Raw genomic sequence first — 18,843 nt, 5'->3', positions numbered from 1 at the left:
TTTTGATTGCGTTTCGCTAGATTGTCAAGTCTTACAATTCATAAAGTCGGCCTTCGAAGGTGCGGCACACTTGAACACTCGCTGTGCTAAATTGCACCTACACAGAGTGAGATATTCGCGAGTACCTACAAAATTGACGCGCAATTGGACATTATTGACACGATTTTATATGCTTGTCTATTGAACTTCAGCATTCGCTTAAGTGGCTGGCCGACCTGCCGACCAGGAAAGGCGTGATATATGAATATGTTGTACTGTTTTTGAAATTGTAACCAATATAGGTAGCTCTTGCTAAGATAGAGGGTTTTAATGGGTAAGCGGTCCTGTAAGAGTTCCGTTTATTTTAGAAACCTATAGGTTGTGAGGTGGATTACCAACCTCATCAACCCTGGTGTCAGTTTTACTATTGAGCCGCCAGAAGTCCCTGACATGACTCATGTAAGTAAGTAGTAACCGGGACCAACGGCTTTACGTGCCTTCCGAAGCACGGATCGTGAAATTTACTTTCGGACAATCAGGTGATCAGCCTGTAATGTCGTAACCAAACTAGGGATTACATAGTTATTTTTGTGATATGTCCCACCGGGATTCGAATCCAGGAACTCCGGATCGCGAGCTCAATGCTCAACCACTGGACCACGGAGGCCGTTGATATGTTGACGGAATACCGAAAAATAAATCGTTTTCCCCAGCCATAACACGTTCCGAGCGCAAGCTGTAGTAACTATGTGGTAGGATTGTAGGACGAAAATGTCGAGTGAAAGTATTGTAGGTACTAAATGAGTCAAAAGTGAGCGCGCGCGAGCCAATAAAGAATTTAAATTTGTTCTTCAAATAAGTTGATTAGTAGACAAAGTATAAAGAGGTTAATTATAAAATTTTTCAAGATCGCAACCTTGGCCGCATGTGAACGAAGTTAGTGCCTGCCGGTGGTCGCCGATAAATGAAACTATCACGAACGTTACATGACGTATCGTGTACTTGACGCTAATGGCTCTTATTATTGCTATACTCCGATCACTGACAGCATTTAGCAGAATATATACAAAACGTTATTTCCATTTCCTTTTTAACCCATTTGATAATGGCATGAATTCTTAAATGGACGTGGATTACCCATACATTGTTTTTAATCCCTATTTTTGGCTGCGGCAACAGCTGAAGTATGTAAGGTGCATTCTCAATCCGTCAGCAGCAAATGAAAATATAAGTTAAGAAACTAAAATTGCGATCTAAAAAGTATGAAACACATTCAGGATGTTTTAAAGAAGGCCAGGTCAAAAGTAATTTAAATCGGCGAGCACGCATGAAGGCTTTGATGAGAGTGGAAGAAGGGAAAGGGGTGTATCAGGATCGTAGTATTCCGTGGTCTCTGCGTACCCCAACGGGACATTTCCCGTTGGTATGATTTTATGTATGTCTAATGAGGATGTCTCCAGGTGGTGGTGCAACGGCTCGAGGAGTGCGGGCCGAGGCAGAGCCGCGCGTCGGGCGTGGAGGGACGCCGCGGCAGCATCCCTGAAGTACCCTACCATCCCACTGTAAGAGACACCATGTGCTTCCATGCTATCACCATGATGAAGGTTCGTTGTTGTTTAATTAGGGCTTACATTGCTGCAGCGTAGGGATATGCGCCGCATCGGCGTCGGGAACGTTAGTACGGCGGCATAATGGCGATATACATCGAAAAATTCGCATGTGCAAGATGCGAAGCCGGTGGTGTAATGTTAACACACTCGTGTTAACACGCTCGCTCTGGATTGACAAGAGCTGCGGGTTCAAATCCCATTCGAATCTGAATTTTTCGATTTAGTTGCCTCTTTACGTTAGTACATAACAGTGATGGGAATAGGTATTATACGCACACTTTATAAAAGTTAAAATCTACCCACTTATAAATTTAGAAAAAGAACCAAGCAGAATATCTCCACTGCCTCAAGTTGACTAGCAGAATAGATAGGTATAACAACTACCTCTACCTATTCCGATTACTGGTCGTAGACGGTGTTGCTATATGTTTATGATCCCGCACTATTAGAACGCATGGAGTTTCCCATAGGTACCACATGCATGCAGCAGTCCCTATATGTGTAGGTATGCAACGTGTGTTTACCCGTTTCGAATATATATATATATGAAGAATTTAGTTGATTTCAATCGTGCGGGCCTTTTCAGCACTGTGGGCAGCTATTAGCTGTGGGGGCGCCGCTGGTAGTCTGGTGGCTCTGACAAACGCCAATACTGAGTCAGCGTTCCATTCATGCCCAATTACTCTAGCGGTCCTGTTGGACCTCTCCTTCAGCTTATCGTCTTGTTAGATGCCGGGTCGGTACTCAGATTACGCTTAGAGCCGAAAACCAGATGAAAACCCTCAGCGCTCCCCATTTGTCCGGCCAAGTAGTTAGTGAGGCGATATACAATAAATCAGGTCAAAAGGAAAGCTCACACGCCTGTTGCCTGTTATGGCCAAGCCGTGGATAGATGTTATGTCACGGGCGCGACTTCGCTCGCCTGTCCGTCACAGAACATGTTACTCTACTCGCGTCACGCCTAACGTCAGCCTCATTGACATGTGTTGCGCCCCATAAAGCCTGTTCAACGCACAAACCAACCAACGCTCGCTGACCCAATGTGCAGTCCCTTTGATTACACTATATCCCTGCACGAGAAAGGTTTGTGTAAACCTTTAGCGACAACCGTTTTACAAACAGGAAACTATGTCTTGATTGTGGCGATATAACGTAAATACAATACGACTTTACAGTCTTTTAGGTATATATTTTATAATGAAAATAGATTAATATCCACTTGAGAATCCGTGTCCTTTGTACAGAAACCAAACCTTTAGGTATCTTTATCGCCAGTCTATTCAGCAGTGGATGGGGATGTAATTTTTCAAAAGAACCATTATCATTAGTGCAGCGTTATTGTCTTGACTAAGAATGCAATGAGTCATCGTTCAATGAGCAAAAGTAACTCCCAAGTTAACCATCTGATATGTAATATTGGCAAAAGTGACATAAAGTGTGTGCGTTTTCGAATAAAGTGTCCGTGCATAAACTCAAATAACACAATCTGTTGTAACGAAGTCGAAATTACTTAGATTCTATGTGAAGGCTCTGTAGTCACTATGTGCGTGAAAATTATATTTAAAGCTGCATTAAGTCAATTTAAAAAAAATTATGAAAAATGGAAACAAATCATGCGTTGACAGCATGTCACTACGCTTGGCAAGTAGATCTGGCTATGCTTCAGCTTTCATTATGTATGATTTATGTTGGCTAAATGTACGTGCAGGCTTATCAGTCGTACTCATTCGAGGAGCTGCGGCTGTCGAGCGGCGCGTGGGGTGACGTGTGCGCCGGAGTGAGCAACATGGTGGCGTGCGGGCGCGTGCCGGCGGAGCGGCTGGCCGTGCGCGCGCAGCCCGACGGCTCCTACGTGGCCACGTGGACGCCGCGCGCGCCCGGCTCCTACATCTTCCGCTGCACGCTCGATGACCAGCCAGCCCCGCAGGTCAGTCCTATCTACTGTCTACTTACGTATAGAACGGCAAGGATCTTTCAGCACGTGGCCACACCCCAGAAACTTCATACAAAACACCTAGTTTTACCCAGACACTACACATTGACGGACACACACGCATATTTGTGTGTGTGACGTCTGACGCCCGATTGACGTTGCCCGACTGAGGGGGGCAGGTAAACCTACCTAGCTCAGCCGCTGGTTGCCATTCTATACATTATTATTCTATGATTTGGCCATAATCGGGAAACGTTATATTTGGCACGTTGTTATACATGGAGAACGTATGGAGATGGTGAACACCCGCGCCTTTCTGTCAGTGTCATTAGACAAGATCCATGTTGAGCAGTTAAAAACCACTTTGTTGCACAAATGGAACATACTCGTATACTACATAATACTGAAAAATTATAGAAAAGGCAACCCTATTGCTAAAGTAGTAATTTCTTCCAGGAAACAGGCAAATCAGCTTACGTATCTATCTACGAGTATCTATCTATCGACTCTTCTTTTACAGTCACTTCGACTCACCTACTACACTCTTAAAAATGCCTGAGTTCAATGTAAATTTGATGCAACACTACACACCCCTTTTTTCTTTCTAGGCGTTTAGTGTCCCTAGTCGCTTTTTTATAGACATTATTATTTCTTAGAATATTCTAATTTTTTGATGTCAATCGATAATAATTATGTGGTGGACGAATACCTAATGTACAGAAAGATAATTCTTCCGTGCCTAGTCAGGGCTATTTCTATCTTAGGTAAGTCCGTCTATCAACGGAAGGCAGTCTTTATAAATAATGGAATGGATTATAATGGTAAATACTCGTAACTACAAACATGTGTCAATTTTAATATTGTTCTATGTGCGTGCAATATTTCATTGCGCTTTGTCAGGCTAGAGAATTGTAGAGTATGACCCGCATGCTTTTTACAGCTTCTTTTTGAATGCAAACTCTTCCTTCGGTGTTGGGGATCTTCCTCACGAAACGATCCAGTATGGATGTGCAGTTCGACGCGAGTAGCCCTCTCCGTCATCAACGTCAGATCTTGACAGTACGATAATTCTATCGAAGACGATGTCCGCATTCCACAACATTAGTCTTGATAAAATTATCAATACTGTCATGATTATAATCAACAGTGCTGCATCTGCAGAAGAATGTCACCTTTCACCTCAAGGTAGAAGAGAAGAAGAAGCAAATTAATACCATATTCTATTCTCAAGAACTTCAGACTGAAGACGACAATTTTATTACATTTCATCGTGAAATTGCTGGAAATACTTTGTTTTTAGATACAATTAAGGTAATTTTTTGCTTAGTTTGGTAGTTGCAAATATCTATTTCTTGTATTGTAACTATGAAAGGGCATCTAAAAGCTGCCAATGTTGCTCCTAGAGCTCTGTGTGAAGATTTTCAATGGAGTAGAAGATAGTCCACTTTTTTCTGACATTCTTCCTATTCGCAATTGTTGTTTTGTTAGTCTCCTAAACAAGATCCTTTAAGGTCATCTAAGACACGTCAGAAAAAAATGTGAAATAAAAAGTTGTATGTGAAATTGACAGTCCGTAATTGCATTACAGGAGCTAACGATAGAGGTGGTGGACAACCCGACGGAGCGCGCTGCCGAGTGTAGCATCCAGGCGGATGGCAAGTTGCCCTTGACGCCGCCGACCAAGCTACGCCGCTTCGTCGGCCGGTTCAGCGCCGGGCTGCGCGTGCGCGCCAGCCCCAGTCTGCAGGCCGAGGAGCTTGGCAGGGTGCCGCCAGGAGCCAACATAGGATTCATTGAAGAGGTGACGTTGTCCCTAGAGTTATCCCAATTCACTTACTTGAAGATTTGTCAGCTCCAGTTTTTACATAAAGGACTGTAATTGTAACCTACCAATGCGAAGGGAAATCCAGCCTGATTGCAGCTTCAGGTCATATACCTCCGAAAACAGGGTTTCGGGTGAATAGCAGTTTCCCTTCACCTTTAAGTACGTGATATCAATAATTTGTGCTCCTAATACGAATTCCAACCTAAATTAGAATCCAATAATTTCGAGCCTGTCCCGAGATTCGAACTCGTGCCTGACCTTACGATGTAAGTTACACATTCTCTAAACTGGGTGCTAAGAAGCTAAAGAGTACACTCATCATGAAGGCGGCTTTTCCACGGGGATAGTCAAGTTCAAACTTAGTCAGAGTACGTTGCACTTGCGTTCGATAACAGGTTTGCATATGCGGGCTTCCCCATTTGAGTCCTACAGTATTTATTCAGTTATATTATAACTTCATTAGTGTAGATAGTCAGGGAACTTACGGAGCACTAATAAAGTTGAAACTGGTTTGGTGCGGTTGGGCATTAACCTGATAATTCACACGAAAGATGAAGAAGCTACAGAGTAAAGGTAAAGTAGGTTTACATACATACATGTGGGATTTGGGTTTGCTCAGTTAAACAGTCAAGTACGGTTTAAACACTTTTTTATTTTTGCTCTCACTCAACAATTTACTATTTTCACTTACTATCATCACTATTGTCTACCGTCCGCCGTCGTCCACCTTTCCCCCTCTATTCCCTTCTCATTCCTCCTATCACTCGTTAACTCATTCACACTCCTTCACTCAATCTATCATTTGTCTATGCATTCCTTCCATACTCCATACCTTCTGTACTACTCACATCACTCGTCTACTTCGCACATAACCATCTCAACTCACCTATCACTCACTTAGCCACATGCTCACATATACATGCGTAAACTCAAGCCTTTTACCCTGGGTAAGCAGACACTATGGGATCCTGACATGTAGACAGGCCTGCTTCTGTCAGGGAGCTCATAAAACACTGTTTCTGTGATAAAGTCACATTAAACTCGTTATTTTTCACTTTCCTTCCATCGACTGCAATTGGAATACCATTGTATTTTAGTTTATAAATTATGTAATACAAACTGGATTTAAAAAAAGAAAGGAAAACATGAAACAGTAGGACTAGGGCCCTGTGCTGGGAGGTTTTTTGGCCACGTCTTTCCCTCAGCGTTACGGATTCCGATGTGGTAGTGGTTTTACAGCTAGTTACATTATGTAATTTAATTTTTGACGTTCAAAAAGCGCTAACTTTGTCAATTTTGAAAAAGTAAATATTTTTTGAATTTTGAGATTCTTCTCTTGCTTCCTCCACATTTATCAATCGTTTTATACACGCGCGGGTGCAGAGTAGAGGTAGGTGTACACATCCTACTAATGTAGATTACGACGTAATGGAAGACATTTAAGTTACATGGTTTATTGTGTATATTGATCTTAAGTTCGAATTTAGAATAAAAATGAAAATTCGTGTCCTGCACTGCACACACAAATGTAAAGCGAGAGAAACGGGCGCATATGATTTTGTTTAAAATCTCCTTGAGCTAACAATTCCCTAAAATTCTCTTCATGGAATGTACACGTGTGGAGATGAACGCGCCAGTAAATGTTGTGTATTGTTCTACGTAACCTGTTTTATATAATACTACCTAAGCAGCTTAACACTGCTGGTGGCGTGAACAAACTGAGCCAGAATATATTTTACTTTTGGAAACAAAGCTACTGACACCGACGTATTTAGCGGAGCATGCGTAGTTGCCACCTATTTAGGTCGACTCTTTGAGAAGAAGTTTCGCGTCGCAATATAGTTAGTGGAAAGTGTTCTTATTTTTTAAGAAATAATTTTGGTTGAAATCTTTTTCCAGTATGTTTGAGACTTTTCTCCATTACTTGATTTTTTCTAGAAATAGGGTTTCGGACATCAGCTGACATATGTTTTGTTTATAAACGTTATAAATATATAGATCTGAAATCGACTCTATCAGATTTAATTCATGTTTCGATCGAAGATAATTGATATCACGTCGTTTCCAGGTTTTGTGCCCGGTTAATGGCCATAGACTTGGCCCCTATTACATGGGTCTTAAACATATAGTTGGCGATATGATGCTACGTTACGTTATTCTATGCCATAAAGTCTTTATTATTGTTGTTGTTTAGTTGTTGAACAAGGACGGCACGTGGGTGCGCCTGAGCACGGAGTCGGTGCGCACGTACACGGAGAGCGGCGTGGGAGTCGCGTGGTGTCTGCAGCACCACCGCCACCTCGACCGCGTGCTGCTCGTGCCCGTCGAGCCCACCGCACAGGTATCATCATAACTTAATATACAAAGAAAAACACAGGGCCGACAATTTGCCGCTTTTTTTGACGTCACTTATTGTAGATTTACCACAGATGGCATTAACTACTTGGCCGGACAAATGGGGAGCGCTGAAGGCTCTCACCCGGTACAACATTTAAGACAACAGGCCTGAGGGTGCCCTGTTGGGCGCGAACCTCGGCTCAGGGCGTCGTCTGAGAGCAAAAATATTTGAAAAAAATAATCGACTCTAGTGGTTCGATAGCGATAAGCGCTGATTGAGGGAAGTCGTAGACCACGCCGGCGGCGGGGTCGGTATCGGGTTCAAAAGACAATTTGCCGCTACAAAGCGCGCAAACTGAGCGCCGGTCAGGAGAATCTGTACTAACTATCTAAATATTACACACGGTGCTGCTTGCCAGTTCTGTTACTTGAACTTGGCTTGACACGATCCCGCCCGTCTAGTGTTGAGAATAATACGGTACACCGTCTCTAGATGGCACTTTTTCCATGTGTAAGCTTACACGTTTAGCGACATCTAGTTATTAAATGGAGTAACAAAATATTCATTTCATCAAAAGAAATCAAACAACATACGTAATATTATGTTATTTGCGTAAATAAAAGTAGGTTACTCATGTTAAACTAAATTCAAATTAGAATGACGTTCTTTAAAAAAAAAATGCTGAATTGAGCATTTTTAAAGCCCCCGTGTGTTTGTCACCAAAAAGTTGATGTAATAATTTGTTTCGAGCGATCGCGTCGTGAATTAATAACCTTACAACGTCTATCTATGCTGCGTCTATTCGTCGAACCTCTCGATGTAATTCGCTGTCCGGTTGCCGTGCAGACCCCGTGGCTGCATATTATATCCCATGTGAATTAAACAGATAATAGGCGACCACGAAACTTGCGAACTATATAAAAGGTCTACGTGTTTGTAACTTAAACGCTGATGTACAATTTGTTTTAGCTGGATTACACGGGCGTCTGGACCGGCTACGTGGACTCCCACGGCGTAGACATCCACTCGTGGTCCAACGACGAAGAACTTGACGGTACCATCTTTGGTTATAAATCTAGAAATTACAAGCTTTTATAATAATAAAGTTATGGTGGATTATAGGAATACAATTTATATTACTTTAACGTGCAGCAATATTGATAATCAGCGATATTTCTGCTGGACTAGAAGTGAAGAAAAAAAATAAAGAAAGCTTTCAGCTGGTTATCTGTGGAGTAAGGGTTTTGTAGACTTCAACATGCATGATAATTATGGGCGATGCGCTGGTTACCTCTTTTATTTAAGGACATCGTAGTTGTAAAAAGTGTGCAAGATCTGCTGATTACTAGCAACTCTCCCCACTCCAGTGTCCTCAGGCGTGAATTTATTGTATTTTAGATAACAAGTGCAAATCGGTTGCCAAAATATTTATATTGTTCTCGTTTTTTCCAGAATTTGACCCTGTAGAAGAGAAGAGATATCAGTTTGCTGTGCAGTGCGATCCTAGTGAGGTAAGACAACATTCTGCTTGAAACTATTTAATACATTTTAATGTTCCGCATCCAACGTTGTTGCTCTGCTTAGAGGCAGTTCCAGGGTTGTTGTGGGTTTGGAAACGGCGTTTCGTTTTGGAGCGGACACAGGTTATGGTGGACCACAATGGAGAAGAGCCAATACGTGCGGAATCGACCAATCTCAGCGCACAAAAGAGCGAGAGAGTCCTTGATGCATATCTCCACTCGTCGCATCTCCTTTCCGCTTTAGTTAAAAGCCACCTTGCAGAGGGCTTTGACTTGAAATTTTACTGTAGGTAGAATACTGAGGCTGAGAAAGTAGGGTAGAAATATGTAAATGTTAAGTACTTACAAACATTCTTACCTAACTTGTACAGTTTTACTAAAGTATTAAAATTCTTAATAAAAATATCTCAAACGTATTACGGCTTATACTAATTAATTGCATGTGTGTTTCAGAGCGACGGCGGTTCAAGCCCGTTTATGTTCGGAGTGGAACCGAGCAAGCGCACTCGAATCCTGCGCAACGATACCTCAGCACTGCCCTCACCCAAGTGAGTTGTCTACTACATTCAAAACTTTAGATTATATATGTAGATCATGAATAGAAATAAGGCTTGGAATGGACTTTAGAAACTCGATTTTTTCGTGTGGTTTGAAAATTGGATAACCGACAACACTAAACCTGGTGTCAGGGTTGTTCAATAAAACTTCACGGTTCAGTAACCGCTAAAGAACTCTGACATGGTTCATGCTTTAAAGACTTCGTACTTACTTCAGTAGCTATTACTACTATTAGGTACGATCTTATTATCTCGTTCTCGTGACTGATAATGTTTGGTCCAGAAGGGCGCAGCGCCGGAGCAACGGCAACAGCGACGACTGGTGGTCGCCAGTCAAACGCCGCTCCAGCGAGAACCTGCGAGACACGCACATCATCTTGGAGGTACCTATGTCCTGGAATATCTTCTCACAAGGTTTTCGTTGTAATTGCCGTGGAGAAATTTGATTTTTAAGTCAAAAGTTTTATGAACCGAGTCTTTTGGTTCAATTCGTAATGCCCGTAAAGCCATAAAGTTAAATATTTAAAAATTGCCAAGCAACATTTAATCTAATTGTCATATAATAGCATATAATAAGGAATAATACTACGTATAGAACTGCATCTCTTCGTTCCCCAACAGCGGCTGTTTACCTGCCACTCTCGGCCTTACTTTAGTCTTCATTCGTATGGGCGTCAAACGTCACACACACAGATGCACGCGTACGATAATGTCAATGTGTAGTGTCTCTGTAAACGAGGTTTTCTGTATGAGTGAGTCTGGGGAGTGAGTCAAAAACTAGAGGTGACTATGCTGTGTTCGCAGACGGACATCGAACCTGAGCCGGAACACAAGAGCAACAGTCGGCTGGCGCAGACGGGCACTCAGACCTCGCCGGAGAGCTACGTCAACGAGATTATCGCCTCGGTCACACCCTTCAGGGTAATGTCTTGATATTCTTGTTTATTTTACAGACGGGGAATCTTTATGGTCAGAGATGGCTTATTCGTTCCGCCCAACACCATCTACCGGTTTGCTATTGAAGTTATGAGTACACTAGCGTCATTTCGGTCAAACCAACTTGTTTCCGTTCATGTACAGTGAAGTGACGCTAGATGGCGGTTGTGATATCAAACCCAATCACATTATTATGAAGTTCAACGCAAACTCCTCTACTTCTATTTTTGTAGCTGACGTCGTACAATGGAGTTGTATGAAAAGGAATTACTTATTTATTTATTTCAAATCGGGAAACAAACAGGTTAAATAACAATTTAAAAAATGCAAACAGTTTGTACATTAGCCAATGAAGTCTCCACTTATAACTAATACATGCATCACTGAGAAGTAGACAGAAGTTATAAATAAACTAAGTAAGCAAGCAATACAAAAAAAGAAAGAAAAGTTGATGCTACATCCGTTCCAACGTTTTGAGTGCAGATACAAATTTATTGTGCTTAAGATGAAATATGTCAATGCTATTGTATTTATCATTATACATATTTGCGAGTTTGTTACCGAAAAGCATTGGCGTCGGAAGGACGTAATATAATATGACAACACGACAGCAAACACTTCAGAACGCCTGCTAAGTCCGGATATTGGACTTAGCGGGCGTGGTCGACGTTTGATTGAGTGATCTTTTTTGTACTGGGAGCCCTCGGCTCTCACCATTTATTCTTCTAAGTAGTGAATGCTATCCGAGGCAAATCTACGACAGTCGTATAAAAACAACTTCCTTTTTGTCCACAGAAAATGGAGACGGAGGGTACTCAAAGCCCGAAGACCGTGCCCCGGGAGCGAAACCTACGGGCTCGGAGTTACAAGCGCGGCACATCGCCGCCGCCGCCGCTGCCCGCGCGGCTCGCGCCTGCTCCCCCGCCTGCGCCGCCGCCGCGCAAGCACGCGCTCAGCCCTGCGCAGGCAGAGTGCTTGCGCGCTATATTCGCTGCTTTACTCTGGCATGAAGGTATGTACAATAAACTCATTACCTTTGTACAATCATACCACTAAAGGCCTGTTTCTCCACTTGCTGATATTGTCTTATAGCCTCTCTTTCTATTTGTATGACCTAAATGAAAGGTATACTGGGAATGGGAGACCCGTAGCCGTTGCTGGTGACTGGAGCAAAATTAAATTATACAATACTAATCTAGAAATAGAAGCACATCTAATATTGGGATTTGACTAATCTCATGTTTCGTTTGACATATTTATATCGTGTTTATTGATGTCGTCAGTATTACGTATTCCATGCAAAATTTTCGTTTTGTCGTTTCGCAAAAAGCAACTCATTTGACTACGTAGGTGGGACTTAGACAAAATGTCTAGGTATTGTTAGTCCCAACCATTATAGACCGCGATACGGCTAACCACCCATCACATTGGTCTAACAGAAAGCTCGATGAGGTGTGGGTACTTAGTTCATCTTGCGATGGATGTGCCTCTGACTACCCCAATTGGAATATAGTCGTTGGCTTATGTTATGTTTTTGTGATGGTAATATTGTAACACTGTTACGTCATACCCCGGACACTCCATACAAAAATCTCATTCTTACCGTTTGTTGACTAACAAGTAAGTGCACGCACTTATCCTTACTCCTTAGCGGCTTACGGCCATTTAAGACTAAAGTAAGACCCGGTGGGTGTGCGGTCGAACTGGTGCTGAGCGGAAAGTTACCTGTACATAAGAACATACAAAATATTATTCATTATCCTATGGTTGCAGGCATAGTGCACGACGCGATAGCATGCGCTGCGTTCCTGAAGTTCCACCCGCAGCTGCCGAAGCAGGGCGCGCGGGTCGTGACGCGCACGCCCCACGAGCCCGCGCCGCAGTCGCAGAGACACTCTGTAGAAGTCACCAACGCCGGTAACAGACTATACCTGTATACTGTGAGAATAGGGGTCTAAAATCAAAGCAATTTCACTTAAAATAGCTTCCTAATATTTTTTAGGTGAATTTCTTCAATCTCTTTCGCACTAAGCTGTATGTCTCCACGATGTTATCAAGTAACTAACTAAACTTAAACAATACTACTAGCTGCTCTGGTTTCAGGGCAATACCTGCACATCCATCCGTCTACACTGGAGTCTCTGCAGCGGTCGGGCGAGGAGGCGACGGCGAGTCGCATGCGCAAGACTGACATCGACATGCCCATCAAGGAGGAAGACGGACAGGGGCACGCCAGTGACACGGGTTCGTTGTTTGTTCTCAAACTGCAGCAGTCGTCCCCGACGTCGGCGAACCAGGCTGATATAAAATACTGCTGGTTCTAGTGGACACTTTCACCTAATTTTAGTTCAACAGCTCTTATACTAGTGTGGTCCTCTATTCTTCTTACCATAAGTACAAGAAAGAGTGAGCAAATTTTAGTCCTGTCAAATTAGTTTAAAATCAAGTTGATGGTTGCCTGAATCGGCATCAATATAACGCATTCGATAGCAGACTGCATCTGTCATTGGAGGTACGTGACGTAGTCCGTGTTTAGTCTGGTCTTCCCTTCAGGGTTGGAGGGAAAGACATCCAGTCGCTTTTATAAAAAAAATGCACCTGTCAAATGTTCAGGTTAGGTAAGGGGACTCAGGGGAAAAAAACAGCTGACATTCTATGTTGTAATAATTAGTTCACATATTAATTAATGTTGTGTTGGGGAGCCGCGATAGGCCAGTTGGAAGAAAGCTTGACTGTCACTATAAGGTCTTCTCTATGTGACTATAAGGTTGCAGCAAACCACATTCCAGAGAAATGTTTTTCTGAGCTGGTTTTCCTTTCGGGTTAGAAGACCAGACAGTCAGTCGCTTCTGTAAAAGACCGAAACTGTCAAATCTTCTCCGTGACAACGGGATAACGCTAGGGGGATGATTAATGAATGTTGTGTGTTTCTAGGTTCATCCCCCGCGGTGGTGAACGTTCTGCCTCCAGCTCTGCGTGCCCTGGTCGCGTTGTGGGATGCGTTGAACGATGCCGACCAACTCACTGTCGCTACTGATAAGTAAGTTGTCCCTTTATACAACTACTTTTTTATAGATCACTAGTGTTCCCGTGGCTTCGTCCGCATGAACTTCGGCTATCGCGGTGAGTCCGTCACTTGAAGGTATTTTATGTTCGTCCTTGGAATTCGTTCTATTTTCAAATTTTCATCCAAATCAGCCCAGCAGTTTAAGCGTAGAAAGGTAACAAAGACAGAGTTACTTTATTATTTTAGTTTGGACCTTAACCTGCACTGGAGTAGCGAGGTTTCTTATGCTCCATCCATACCCACCCAGATTGATTGAGGGTGTGCACAAGCAATGGTATAAAGCGTGTTTGTGTATCGTTTTACCAAGTTTATTTACCATATGTAATTGGTTATTCCTTATTTCATTCTTATAAAATCCAATATTTTGTTTTATAACTATTAAATGTAGCACACGGGGCCCTTCGAGAATATTCTGGTACCTAATTTGAAACTATAAAAATGTAATTGATTGTTTTTTTTTACTGAACAGGTTCAAGCGTCAAAGTACAGAGAAAAATGAAAATGAAGAAAAGCCCCTACGAAAGAGGAGGGATTGGAAATCTGGCAAGATACCCTACGCAGGTAAAAATTTGAATGAAATTGGATAAAACATCAGTATCTCAGATATAAGTTTTGTATGAATATAATGAGCAAAATTGTATTAGTACCCTTTTTACTCCTAATAGTAATTGTATTTTTATACAATAGTCAATTGGGGCAAGTCCATTAAAATGGCAAGTATCGTAGACATCACCTGCAGACGGACTTAACCAGAATACTTCGATTTATTGACGGTGTGTTGATCTGACTCCAGATCGCGACAGTAGTATGGATGGGCTAAAAGCACATGTTTCTGCAGTACGTTGCGAGCTGTGCGGCGGGACTAACATACCGCCCCCCCTGGCGGCGCACATGCGGCACGCGCATCCGGGCTGCCATGCGCCTGCGTACAAGGGCTACGATCGCGCCGGCCTCTACAAACGCGTCAACCATCCGCCCACACCCGTCGAGACCACCGCACCCGCTTGCGGACAACTCGCTCAAGGTAAGCAATATCTATTAGTCATCCTTGGCGTTATCTTTTTCTTGTTCTAGTACCTGGATAGTTTTAAGGAGATGATGACGATCTTTGCCAATTTCGGCCACCACAACTGTTACCGCATTTATGAGCTTTGTGTTGGACTCTTACACAATATTTTACAAAATTACACCACTAATCAGAACCATAACCACAGGTCTTTTCATATTTATCAGTGGTCGGTAGCTGAAGGTCGTTAGAGGCAAACATCCATCAATAAGGATGTGTGCTTGTGTCACGTGTCGACTCGTGCAGGTTATGCGCTAGTGAAAATCTGATAAATCTTATGATGATAGGTTACCAGCCCGTTATGTTAAAGAGGTAACCGTATTCTGTATCCTATCATTACTCTCAGTCAGCAGAGACCTGAACATGGTACTTCGATGATCAGAAAACTACCATGAGATATTTTTCGTTTGTCATATTTTTTTCTTCAGAATCATTGGCGCATCGACCCTAGAAATCATCGACCTTTACAAAAAACGCTTATTTAACTTGACTTATTCCCTCAGCATACCAGCTGTGGTACATGTACTGCGAGCGGTGCAGAGACAAGACTCTGAAGGCGTTGTCAGCAGTGAAGCAGCCGAAGAACAAGAGCATTGCTGAGTTGAGCTACGAGCGCGTCGACCTGCCCGACGTCGACCAACACGTCATCCGCGAGAACGCCGTGTTCCTACTCGACCTGGCCCCTCTCAACAACTCAGGTAACCTTCTCTGAAGAACAAGAGCATTGCGGAAGGGGTTTCGAACGCGTCGATCTGCCACCTCAGACTCTTTGATATTGTTGACCTGTCTTTCATTCTGTTTTCTGCACTTTTGTTCTAGAATTTGAAAACTTTCCATTTAAGTAAAAGATAAATATATCGAAGCAGAGTTTTTTAGCTTTTCGAAACAATACATCTGTTTTTTTGACGTGTCTTATAGTGCATTTGCCTCAAACTTTGCCGGCTGTGTCCTCTGTCTGACTGATAAATAAAACTGTAATTAAACCACAGAACCGATAAGTTCATCACCGTGGGCGGAGTCGTCGGGGCGTAGTCCGCCGACGCCGCCGGGCAGCGTGTGGCAGCCGGCGCCGCCCTTCCAGTGCATGTCCGCGCTGGGTGCTGCGCCCCGCGCCATCGCCCCCGCCATCGACACCGCCAGATACCACTCTCTTGGGAGACCCCCACCGCCGCCCATTGGACCACTCGTATGACATCTTATGTTTATACACATCAATTTCCCATAAGCATAGACAGAGAAACCCACACGGCCAGATCCAGTAGTAATCCAAAAATAACTTGCAAATACTTTAGCAAAGCGGAATTAACATAAATATTTTTCCGCTGAACTGTGATTCACATTTTGTTCAAAATAAATAAACAGTTTTAACTGATTGATACCTATCACACATCTGAAGCCTCTATCTAGCCTGCGTTCTACAAGAGTCGTTTGGTTGCAGTCGACGCCGTACATCACGGAGTCTCGCATGGGGTCTCCGATACCGCGCGTGCACCGCTCTGTGTCGATGGGGCAGGCCGGCGGCCGTGATCTCGCCAGCGCAGCCCGCCCTAAGCAGACTAGGAACTCGCGCGCTGACACGCAGGATACCCTCACAGGTATCTATATCACGGTGTTTCCGTTAATTTTTTCACGTGACACGTAAATATAAGACAACGGCCTTTCCAGAAAGACATCATTTCTAAAGAAACGTCGGTAAACGCTAACGGAGAAAAAACGTCGACCATGCGGGGGTACGTGGGATCTGATGTTCTGATGTGTTAATTTTGTATGTCTCCGCACTACCGTATACTTTGTTGCAACTTCAGTAGTTGAGTCATATAAGTCTTTGGCCCATAACGAAGAGGATTAACGTTTGGAAACAATTATAGGCGCAGGCTCGTCGTTGCTCTCTCAGCCGAGCGCAACACTGCAGAGGCTGGTGGGGTGCGGGCAGTGGCAGGGTGAGCTGTGCCCCGTGTCAGCCTTCGAGCCGCCCCACGTCGACACCGAGGCTCTCCTCAAAAGCCCTGTGCTCTCCTTTGTCCTCGGACGGAGGGACCTACACTCGTACCGACAGAAGATGGACGCCACTGTCCGGATTAACACTGTCAGGCAGTTCGCTTTTGAGGTAAGCTGTTGTATGTTACGCGCCCAAACATGTATCGAAAACACAAATGTGCATAAAACTACACAATAATGACATAGCCAGTCATTGATAAGACTCACAGCCATTCTTGATATTTCATCCTAAGATAAATGTAAATGTATAACTAAATGGTAATGAATGGTATGGTAATGAATGTGGAGGAAGCAAGAGAAGTGTGTCAGGATCGAAGCAAATGGAATTCTATAGTCTCTGCTTACCTCGGTAGGAAATAGGCGTGAGTTTATGTAATTAAACGTCTTATTCTATCGTGTGGGTTGTGAGGGTTATTAGTAATCTCAGCAACCCTCGCATAGCTAAATGGTGACAGGTGATCAGCCAGCTTCCAACTGGCTAGTCCAAGTCGTCCAGTATAATATTTTTCTTTTTTATTTTATACAGGCGATGAACTGGCTCCTCCGGTCTACGACGCAGCCGACGAGCGTACATGACGTCATGTGGTGGTTCTGTAGTGCGCTCGACAAGTACGCGCGCATAGTGCCGCCCCCGCTCGCTATAGACGATAACAAAGAGGTATTAGAATAAAATGGAATAGAAATAATTTATTTTAGATATACATAGGCATAGGTACACAGTAGGAGTGAAAATAATAATTAAACTTTATTTCTAAAACGGGACGACAGCGCAGCAAAATGTTGTGACATTCCAACAACGCTGAATTTCAGCTGTGCCCCAAAAAATACTAAAAAATACAAAATCTTAAATCTATTATTAGTAAAACATTATTTAACACAAAAGGAACTAGCCTTTTGACACGCAACAGGCATTTACAAGTTAATACTGTAGAATATTTCTACACAAAAATCTAATTTAAACAAAAAATTGTATTACAAGATGTTGTAGACCGAAAATATGTTGGCTTCTTTTTATTTGTGTAGTATATAATATTAACTCTCAAAAATGACTCCGGCAACACGTTGATGCGTTCCACTGAAGCAAGGAGGGGTAAGACGAGTGTGTGCGCCTGCGTTTTGCGCGAACGTCTGCGCACCTTAATATATCCTGCGTACCTGACCGCTTCCGATGTGACTATATCAATGACTAGTCAATCGAGGTCATTGACGAACCCACACGAGAATAAATACATTTGTGATTTCAGCTGGCGGCAGCGGAATCACAGCGTCTGAACACGCCAACGGCGTCCGGGTCAGCTATCTGCCCGGGCGGGCGCTCGGCGCGTGGCTCCCGGGCCGCATTCCACGCCTTCTTGGGCTCCATCAGCGCGCTGGCACCCTCGTTGCCACCCGCCTCAGCTGCAGGGCTGCAGGCTGTGCGTTGCTGGGCGCTGCACTACTCGCCGCATGACCGCGCCTTCTTGCACAGGTCTGACTTACATTACATCTCATCTCATAACTTTACACAACAAATACTTTTACTGCACACGTACGAAAAACAAAGAGTAATTTCTTATGAATTTATTTTTTAGTATTCCATACTTCGTTTTCCTTTTTTCCGACTTCTTGGAAACGTTGATCAAACCAGACAGACCACCATCGGGTTTTCGATTTACCGTTCTGAACGTAGCATTATTCTTTATTCTATAGCAGACGTGTGTAATATTACACCGTTATTCGCCTGTTACTACACACTACACTAGGTACTCACGTGCGTGCGTATACTTTTTAAATGATATTGGTACTAATTCCTATAGACACCATCTAATTTTATTTTAAGTTATACCTGTCATTTTTTTACGAAAACGAAAGGGACGGGTAATCGACAGGCATACAATTTATGGAACACACTAAAACCCTTCTAAAATTTTATATTGGCCAATAACCCAACGGAACACGTCAAACGGGTTGCATATTAGCGAGCTGCCTATTTTATTCGCTAGTGTTATTCATTCATTTTAAAATTAACAATTGT

General features: G+C 43.2%; 1 protein-coding gene across 1 annotated transcript in view; it reads left to right on the top strand.

Annotated features, from left to right (window-relative positions):
* LOC126380209 (E3 ubiquitin-protein ligase MYCBP2) overlaps positions 1-18,843 on the top strand; it is a 129,366-nt gene that overhangs the window by 88,036 nt on the left and 22,487 nt on the right. Inside the window, 21 exon segments of the mRNA XM_050029465.1 lie at positions 1,440-1,583; positions 3,298-3,516; positions 5,111-5,323; positions 7,542-7,688; positions 8,655-8,739; positions 9,138-9,196; positions 9,659-9,753; positions 10,046-10,145; positions 10,567-10,683; positions 11,494-11,710; positions 12,472-12,615; positions 12,802-12,942; positions 13,633-13,738; positions 14,235-14,326; positions 14,604-14,789; positions 15,335-15,529; positions 15,821-16,017; positions 16,270-16,426; positions 16,700-16,938; positions 17,356-17,487; positions 18,074-18,297. Coding sequence (XP_049885422.1) covers positions 1,440-1,583; positions 3,298-3,516; positions 5,111-5,323; positions 7,542-7,688; positions 8,655-8,739; positions 9,138-9,196; positions 9,659-9,753; positions 10,046-10,145; positions 10,567-10,683; positions 11,494-11,710; positions 12,472-12,615; positions 12,802-12,942; positions 13,633-13,738; positions 14,235-14,326; positions 14,604-14,789; positions 15,335-15,529; positions 15,821-16,017; positions 16,270-16,426; positions 16,700-16,938; positions 17,356-17,487; positions 18,074-18,297 — 3,209 coding nt within the window.

This window comes from Pectinophora gossypiella, chromosome Z, assembly GCF_024362695.1.
Source record: "Pectinophora gossypiella chromosome Z, ilPecGoss1.1, whole genome shotgun sequence".
Classification (NCBI taxonomy): domain Eukaryota; kingdom Metazoa; phylum Arthropoda; class Insecta; order Lepidoptera; family Gelechiidae; genus Pectinophora; species Pectinophora gossypiella.
The sequence above is the reverse complement of the archived record's forward strand: the minus strand, read 5'-3'. Positions and strand labels throughout refer to the sequence as shown.